The 9,079-nt window shown below is 65.1% G+C and overlaps 1 protein-coding gene across 1 annotated transcript; it reads right to left on the reverse strand.

Annotated features, from left to right (window-relative positions):
• Positions 1–636: 636 nt before the first annotated feature.
• SUSD2 (sushi domain containing 2) lies at positions 637–7,585 on the reverse strand (the record flags this gene model as incomplete). The annotated part of the gene is made up of 15 exons (XM_082668420.1): positions 637–1,066; positions 1,194–1,296; positions 1,438–1,614; positions 1,730–2,002; positions 2,119–2,367; positions 2,721–2,879; positions 2,976–3,119; positions 3,209–3,477; positions 3,562–3,647; positions 3,879–4,080; positions 4,199–4,373; positions 4,869–5,036; positions 5,514–5,665; positions 5,845–6,052; positions 7,510–7,585. The coding sequence occupies 15 exons, from the start codon at positions 7,583–7,585 to the stop codon at positions 1,042–1,044; spliced, it is 2,466 nt and encodes an 821-aa protein (XP_082524546.1). The 3' UTR covers positions 637–1,041.
• Between the last annotated feature and the right edge of the window lie 1,494 nt (positions 7,586–9,079).

The following is a 9,079-nucleotide window of genomic DNA, read 5'->3' on the forward strand; positions in this document are numbered from 1 at the left end:
ACAAACGGGGCAGTGATGGCATGACGCCTGGGCCCTGTACTAGCTTCTGGACACTCCTGGGCAAAGGGCTCAGGGACCGGGACCAGTTGGGCATCGCATTACCAGACTGCCTCTGGGGCTGTGACAGGGCAGGGTGGGGGGCCCAGGGCCAGGCTGCCAGCTTGCTTGCTCCCTACATTGGGGGAGGGTGGGCCGCCCAGCCCTGTCCCTTCTCTTGAGTGCCCAGCGTAGCACCCCATGGAGAACGCTTCCCCTCCCCGCCACAACGTGGTCATTGTTCTAGATCCCACTTTACAGATGGAGAGACAGAGGCTGGGGAGAGACCGGTCCCAGGTGACCTGCCGGTGGACAAAGGCCTCAGACCCAGGTTGCTCTGGGTGCTGTGGACCGCACAGGGCAACCGTGGGACTCCCCGGAACCGAGGTGCAGCACGAGCATGAGGACACCAGGGAAGGAGCACCAAAGGCTTGTTTTCTCCCCCAACAGGCAGGGAGGGGTGTTTCAGGAGATGTTCCAGAGACTTAGAATTACAAGCCTGGAGCTTAGAGAGTGACTCTCCACACCCAAGTCTGGACCCACCTACAGTCTCAGGCCAGGCCCAGGGTCTGGGAATCAAGGCAGCTCGGCCCTGGGGCCCCCTGTTGGGGCACCACGACTCAGTATACTGGGAATCAGCATCATGGGCAAGGGATCTGAGGTACTGGTACTGGCCTTTGAATATCAGGTGCTGGAGTATTAGGGCTCGGGAGACAGGCCTCAGAATTCAAGGGTACGGAGTCTCGGGCCTGGGGAATTAAGAGGGGTATGTGGGGAACAGAGCCTCGGGAACTCCACAGTGACCGCTCAAGGTCCGGGTCTTTGGTGACAGAGCAGGGCACCGGGCTTTAAAAGCTCAGGTTCAGGTGTCCGTGTCCCAGGTGTATGGTGGTAGGGATTTGTGGATCCAAGTACTGGGGTGCACGTTCTTGGGAGTTTGGGAGGCTGGTCTTTGGCCCCGGGGAGGTCCTGTGTGCCCTTGGCCGCCGGACAAGCGTGCTTCCCTCAGGGTTGCGAACCCCAGACGGCCCTGCAACAGAGGCTGGGTCTAGAGCAGGCCCGGTGGTCCCACCCACGCCCCGGGACGCCAGGAGAGCCTAGGAGGGGCACAGAGCCTAGGAGGGGCAGACAGGGGTCTGGGAGGGCGGGGGTCTCACGTGTTGCTCTTCCTGCGGCATAGGAGCACGTAGACGAGCGCGACGAGGGCCACCACCACCAGGCCTCCAAAGATGACGCCCAGCAGCACCGCGTAGCTCCGTCCTGGAGAGGCGGCAGGGCGTAAGGCGTGGGTGGGCGCACACGTGCAGGGCACGTAAGCGGGGCGGGCGCGTGGGCGGGGCAATGCTGGGGGCAGGCCGAGAGCTGGTGGGAGGGGCCGGTAGGTGGGCGGGGCATCCTCACCTCGCTGGCAAGTCGGGGTGGGCTGGGACCAGGTGCCATCAGTCTGGCAGGTGCTGGCCTCGGCCCCGGCCAGGCTGTAGCCGCTGTCGCAGTGGAAGTGGACAGTGGAGCCCACCAGGTACCTCATGCCCTCCTTGTGCCCGTTGGAGGGCGGAGGCAGCCAGCCACAGGACACCACTGGGGCAGGGGTGGGGCACAGACGACAGGCCTGAGCTGCTGACCACAGCCACCAGCCTGGGGGGCCGTGTCCCAGCACCCAGTGTCCGCCGCCCTCACCCACCACCGCCCTCACCGGGCTGCAGGCTCTGCGCGCGAAGCAGGTGCTGCCTGTGGACCAACAGCGTGGCGTTGCCCACGCTCAGGCTCCCGGTGGCCGCCACGTCGAAGTTGCAGAAATTGTTGTCCCCACACAGTTTGGCCGCCTCACTCTCCTGGCTGGGGCTGGAGGTGGTCTCCTCGGGGAAGAGGGGCAGGAAACTGGGGTCATGCTTGGGCTGGAGCAGGAAATTTTCCACGAGGAACTTGGAGTCGTAGGTGAGCAGGGAGGAGGCGTTCTCCACAGCCCCTAGGGAGACAGCAGCAGGCCTGGCTGGTGGGAAGGCCTGGGGGCTCCCACACACACACCTCCACTGAGCACCCCCCAGCATGGTGCCCCCTCCCCTCCAGCCTGTGGTCACTCACAGTCAGCCCCAAACAGGAACAGTTCTCGGGAACTGGCACTGGGGGGCAGGACCTGGCCGCTGCGCAGGGTGAAGTCGTCTGAGGGGTTGTCATTGAGTGTCCCAAGGAGGCCTCGTGTGTGGGTCAGGAACTTATCGGGCAGCAGGACCGCCACACTCAGGAACGGACCCTGGACGCTGACCTCCAGGCCGGCCCCTGATGACAGCATGACTGATACTCTGTCCCCAGCAGCTACTGACAGGAACATGCCTGGACACAGGGGGAGCTGGGGTCAGGGCCGCCCCTGTGGGCACCTTGCCGTGACCCCAGAGCCCCGGGATGCGTGGGCCGGCACCCATGGGCTCAGGGGCAAGGGAGGGTGTCCCCAGGGTCCAGCCTGCTATGACACTCCACCACCCCGGGTGGTGGATCTGAGGTGCCCAGGCCCTAAAGGGGGCCCCCATACCAGGGCCGTGCGTGGGGGTTGCCTGTCGGCCCTCACGCCCTGACTCCACCTCCCCATCTGCGCCCTGGACACGGCCTGCTTTCTGCCAGGGCCAGAGAGAGGTGTGGAGGCCCCGGTGGGGAGGGCAGGGGAGTGGGGCCCCCACCATCCCACTCACCCTTCAGGTCCATCCAGCTTTGCTCCTTGAAGCTGAGCACCTCCTGGTTCAGCAGCACCTGCAGGGCCCCCGCCCCATCCCTCAGCCGGACCTCTACCACATCTGAGTTGCCCTCCTGGACAGCCACAGCAGTCAGCCCTGTGCCTCGGTCCTGAGAGCCTGGGATGATGGGTGCAAAATGGGGTCCACTCGGCTCAGCCTCCCCCTCCCCAGGGATGACCCTGAGCCACCCAGAGCCCCAGGGCCCAGCCTCACCCTCGGGCGTCATCCTGGTCTGGGCCCGCGCCTGCAACCTCAGGTCAGTCCCAGAGGCCTCCAGCAGCACATACTCGCCGCGTCCGTTGAATGTGAAGTTGGTGCCATCGAAGGTGACAAAGTGCGGGTCCCCGAAAGCGGAGGCTGTGGAGAGCGGAGGGTCAGGCAGGTTGCCCTGGCCCCGCCCTGCCTGGGGCCTCGCCCTGGCCAGCACCTGCCCAGGCAGCACCCACCCAGGCGCGGGGGCTGGTAGCTGTGGCAGTCGCTGGAGGGCCGCCTCTGCATGTAGCGGGAGCACTCAGGCGCCCAGAGGCAGCAATAGTAGAAGCTGATGACGTCGTAGATCCAGTGGGAGAGGCCCGGCACGCGGGGCGGCACGCGGTATGGGGGTGCGCCCCAGTCGTGGCCACGGTCTGGGGTGCTGCCACTGGTGGAGTCGGCTGTCAGGAGCTGTGTGCCCGCCGCCGTGTAGCAGCACTGCTGGCCTGAGCCATATAGGGGGCTGGGGACACAGACAGGTCAGGGCCGCCTTGGCACCCTGCCCCCAGCCCCCACCCCGCACCCTGCCCACCGTCTCCGTGCTCACCTGGCTTGCACGGAGCGAACGCAGTGCACAGCCCCTGGGTGATAGGTGCACACGCTGCCGTGCTCGATGTCACAGCCGTAGTCTGCCTGCAGAGCGGCTGGTTGCTGTCCCCTGCACTGGCTTTGCGCTCTGTCATCCCCTCCCTGGGAGCCAACCCCTCTGGGGCCCTGGGCCCTCAGACCCCAGCCTTACCTCCCAGGTCTCTACCTGCCTCCCCCTGCACTGCCTTGGACGGCACAGCCGTGTGCCTAGTTGGGGCAGCTGGCCCCGCCTGTCCCCTCGCTCCCTCCTGGGCCCTGACTGGGGTGGTGGCTCACTTGGAAGCGGCCAGAGTCAGCCTGGGCCTGGGCCAGGGTGCAGGGGCAGTCGGGCACCTCCTCCAGGAAGTTGGGCAGCTGGTCCTCCAGCTCCTCCCAGGCCAGGCACTGAGCTCGGGCCCAGGCCACAGGGTCTGCCCGGAAGTCATCGCCCAGGTGCCAGGCTAGCGCGTGCTCGTTGCTCCAGAGTGCGTGCACGTCCCTATGGGGACACATGCACACTAGGGACCACCCTTCCTGCCCTCGGCCCTGGCTCCCCATCTAGCGTGGGGGCAGCAGGCAGACAGGCCCCAGCCCATCTGCTGCAGGGCGGCCCTTACTTCTCCCCTGCGTGGTGTTTGCTGTTGACGATGCGAAGGGCACCCACTTTCCACCTCTGGTAGTCTTGAGGTGCAGGTTTTGGTGTGAAGGTGAAGGAGCCGGAGTTGGTGATGCTTGTGGTCAAGGAGTACAGGTATGACCACGCTGCCGTCCACTCCCGGGAGTACGGCTTCCCTGGGGGAGAGAAGGCCTTGTCAGCCCCCGGGCCTGTCCGAGTCCGAGGAACCCCGGGGCATGGGGTGGGGGGGTGGGGTGCCGGTCTTTGGTGCTCAGAGCAGCCTGGTAGATGGACAGAAGGGTAGACAGATGACCACCATAGGAGGCCCTGCCCTGTTTGGGGAGGGAGCCAGGCCCAGGGCCAGTCAGCCATCCAGGGGCTCAGAGAGGATGGGGCAGAGCAAGCCTTTTCTGTTTCCAGGATAAGCCTTGTATCCAGGAGCGGAGAATGGCCACACCTCCTCCTAGAGCTGGTACCCAAACAGCCAGGGCTCCCCAGCTTCCCTGTGCTGCTCCAGCCAGTTCCCCTTTCTTGCCTGCACTCTTCCCACTAGAAATCCCCACCTGGATTCCCCCCACCTGGAATCCCCTTTCTCCCATCTCTGCAAGCCCCAAACTCCTGACCCCACCAAGCCCCACAGAGGCAGCCTAGGGTTACTCTGCTGGCCTCACCTGTCTCCTCGTAGCCCCATAGCTCTACGGTGATGGAGTTTGTGGGCAGAGCCAAGGTGTTCCAGGTCAGGGTGAGGTTACCCTGGGTGCTGGCGGTGCCGTAGTACTGCCAGCGGGTCTCGTTCACCAGCTGGCTCTTTTCGGACTCTGACACTTTACTGGGGTGCACTGGGCAGGGGGCAGGGGGCGGGGGTGAGGGGTGAGTGAAGGCCCAGGGCCCAGGGGGTCCAGGGGAGGAGGCCCGGGGCTCTTAGAGCTGTGGGGACCTCCCAAGGACAAAGCACAGCAGTCCCTCGGGAGCGATGCTCTCCCCCTGGCGGCAGGAAAGGGCAGGAACTGGGAGAGGCAGGGCCCTGCCCCCACCCATGCCCAGGCCTCTGTCCTCCACCTGGCTGCTCCCCTCCCCTGGCTGGCCGAGCCACACTCCCTCTGGGCTGGAACTCCTGCATGGGTGCCAGCGGTGGGGAAAGGAGCTTGGGGAGCCTGCACCCAGGGAGTCGGGCGGGCCTCCAGAGGGACAGGTTCACCCAGAGCAGGTGGGCCAGGTGTGCATAGATTAGCGCCATGGAAAGTCCCTGTGAGGGGCCTGGGCCCGGGAGGGTGCGGCCTGGTGCCTCCAGTCTGGACCAGCATGTTGGGTCTCACCAGCCAGCCAGGTGCCTGAGCGTGGGAAGGAGCGGCCATTGTCCATGGAGATCGTGAAGGGGATGCGGCCGGTCTCATAGAGCAAGGGTGACACACAGTGCACTCGTCCCGAGGAGTCCACGAAGCCGTGGGTCTGGATGCTCTCCTTAAAGCTGTGAGTGTGGAGGAGGCAGGAGAGGCTGGGCCAGCGTGGGCTGACCTCTCTGAGGCTCCCAGCCTCCTCCCTGGGGAAACCATCTGGCCAGCCGTCCCAGTCCTCTGTCCCGGGGGCCCCACCCAACCAGCCAGTGGGTCTGAGCCCCAGCGTGCACAGAGCCCTCGGGCCTCCCACCTGCAGATCACGCTGTCAGTGGGGTTGGACCAGTTGAGATGCTGTATCACAAAATCCTTGCCACCCATGATGGAGCCCGAGTAGGGCAAGATCTCCAGGCAGAAGTCCCGAATGTCCGAGCAGCAGCTGGCCAGGCCGAAGCAGGTCGGGTGGCAGGAGCACGGCCCATCCTGGACTCCACAACGGTAGGAGCAGCTCCCCTGGGCACCTGGAGGAGAGGGCCCTGAGTGCCCAGCCTGGCCACCCCATGTACAGGGCCCACATCTCTTTCCCCCTCGAGCCTGTTAGAAGCATCCCCAGGAGAAAGTTGGCCAGGAATTGCACTGACCACCACGTGGACCCAGTGGAAACCCATAGGGCCCGTGGGGTGGGGTAACTCTTAGTCCAGTTGGCCTGAATGACTGGCTAGAATGAGGGGAGATTTGGGGAAATGTGTCCAGACATAAAACTTTTTGGGAGGAGCCCCTGGGCAGACTGACCCTCAGCTACCAAGTCCGGTACCTGACGGCGTCCTCAGATGGCTACACATGCCTGACCCCTTGACATGGGCCGGGGACCTGTCTCCACTCCTAAAGCATCAATGGACCGGCAGCCTGGAGAAGAACCACGCTGGCTTGGATGATCTGGGGTCTGGGATATGGCTACTAAGAGTCCCAGTGGAGGCCCACTAGGGGCTCGCGCCCAGGCTGAGTTTGCCGCATCTCACTCCGCTGGGCAGTGCAGGCTCACCGGTTACGGCCCCACCCTAGGGGGAGAAGGCCAGGGGTTCTCCCCTTCGTTTAGGGGAGAGGAGGGACAGTTCCAGCAGAGGACCCAGCCAGGCCAGGAGAGGGGACAGGGTGGTTTGGTGGGGGGCTGTGGGCACCCATCGCCCTGGAGCTGGCCTGGCTGTGCAGATTGGAGGGTGGAGACTGGGGTGGGGTGCAGGCCCACGTCCCATCTGGCCCTTCCCTGCCATTCCCCAAAGGGGCTGGTCAAGGGCCAGGCTTGGGCCTGAGCCACCACTACGGGCCCTACTTCACCCAGCACAGGGCCTGGCACTCAATAAATATGTATTGACCAAGACTGTGATAGCTTGAGGGGGTGGGGAAGGAGGCCCAGTGATGACTGTAAGTGAGATAAGTGGACGGAGGGTGTTGGTGCTTCCCTGAGATGGGAGATAGGCCGGGGAGCTGGCAAATACCAGCTCAGCCCAGCCCAGCCCAGCCCGGGGGCCAGGGTCCCAGCTCTGGAGTGCGTGGCCTTCCCCTAGACTTTCTCAGGTTCAGCCCACCTTGAGAAGGACCCAGAATCCTGCCTCTGGCCAGGCAGGGGGCCCAGTGGGGCTGGGGGCTCTTCCATGTACAAACACACCCTCCATCGGCGCTTGAGGTGCAGGCCAAGGGCTCTCCAGAGCTCACCACACCCTGGCCACCTCCCTCCCAGCCCGCCACCGCCTTCTGGCTCCCAGCAAGCTTAGGGTAGGCATGGCCCAGACACCCCCATCCCTACCAGCAGCCCCTTGACCCTGGGCTCCCCAGAATTTCTTCTTAGCACCCCTAGTATGGTCACAGATGGCCCGACGGATGGACAGAGGCTGAGCCCAGGGAAGTTCTGCCCCGGGTCTGACTACAGCGGGCAGATGGACAGACAGACGGGGGACAAAAGGGCAGCATGGGGGTGTACCTGCTGCAGGCCAGGGGCCTGGGTCGGGGGCTGTCACCAGCAGCAGCAGGGTCCAGGGCAGGAGAGACAGCTTCATGGTGCCTGCCTGTGTCTGCAGCCAGCGCAGCAGTGGCTGGGAGGTGGCGGCGGCTCACTCCCCACGCCCTGGCCCCGCCCCACGCTGCCGCCCCGCCTCACTCGGGTCCCCTCTCAAAGTCCACAGGTGTCCTATGCGCCCTACTTGCCCAGTTAGCACATTCCTGGCCCTTGGCCCGCGACTCGGGGAGGGGGCCCACGTCCTGAAGCCGGATGTCCGGAAGCTGCAGCTCAGACCCTGGATCCCACCCCGGAGCCTGCTCTGGGGAGCCAGGCCAGGCTCCTAAAGGGGATGGGATGCTGCAGTGGGGATGAGGCAGGGTTGTCCTTGCAATCCCAGGATTCCAGCCCCTCGGGTCCCAGGCCACAAGCCTGGCATCTCAGCTTCCCTGCAGGGAGCAGGGGGTCCCAGTTCCTCCCCACAGCCGGGTGGGGTAAGGGAGCAAGTGACTTCCTGCTGGTGCCTGCTGCAGGCCGGCTGTGTGGGCGCTGGGGGAGGGCTCCCTCTCAGGAAGGGTGGGAGCTGTCAGACACAGCTCCGTGGGGATCCCTTTTGGAGGGAGGAGGGGAAGGGGGAAGGAGGAGGGGAAGGGAGAGTTGGGGAGGAGGAGGAGGCAGGAGGTGAAGGGGGAGAGGGGGAGGGGAAGGGAGAGAGAGAGAGGGGAAGGAGGAGGGAGGGGCCTAGCCTCAGGCAAGTTAACCCTGGGGGTGGGGTGGGAGCTGAGGCCAGGACCCCGGTCTCCCCTTGGCCTGGCTCTCTGGGCCCCTGGGTCAGTCTGAGGGCTCCAGACGTGCTTCCGCCTTGGGCTGGGGACCAGGAAAGGAGCCGCCCGGCCCCACCCGCCCCTACCCTTTCACTCTCGATATTTACATAATCTCTTCTTTGTATATCTTCCTCCTATTGGTGCCGGTGAGGAGACTGAGGCCCAGACAGGGAGGGGGCGGTTAGGTCACCGGGAGAGGCATCTTCTGGGAGCCTCCAAGGTCAGGGTATGGGGGGAACCCAGGCCTAGGACTCACTTGGGCTCTGCCACCTGGGCCCGGGGTCTGGACAAGCAGACAGTGGCGGTTTCTCAAGACGTCTGAAGGAGACAGGGTCCTGGACCCCTCAAGGAACTGAAGGTAGCGGGGCACAGGCTTTGGCCACATGACCGGCCTTGGCCGCGGAGGTCGGCCAGCCTTGTTCCCTGGTCACCGCCGCCTCGCAGCTGCTCCAGAGAGCTGGGCTGCCACAGGTGTCGGGAGCCAGCCGCGGGAGTTGGAACCAGAAGTCCCAAGTGGATTACTGGTTGTTCGGAGCACTTCTGTGGGCAGGTGCCCTGGGTGTGGACACTGAGGTCCCCAGCCAGCCTGGGGGCCGGTGCTGGGACTCGCCCGGGCCCAGAGCACAGCTTAGGGAAGGAAGCTCCTGGGGAGGGACCGAGGTGTCCTGCGCCCCAGCCAGGAAGGGCCCTGGGAGATGGCTAGGCTGCTCCCAGGAAGGGGGTCTGTGGAC

This window comes from Grampus griseus (assembly GCF_964374135.1).
Source record: "Grampus griseus genome assembly, chromosome: 12".
NCBI classification, from domain to species: domain Eukaryota; kingdom Metazoa; phylum Chordata; class Mammalia; order Artiodactyla; family Delphinidae; genus Grampus; species Grampus griseus.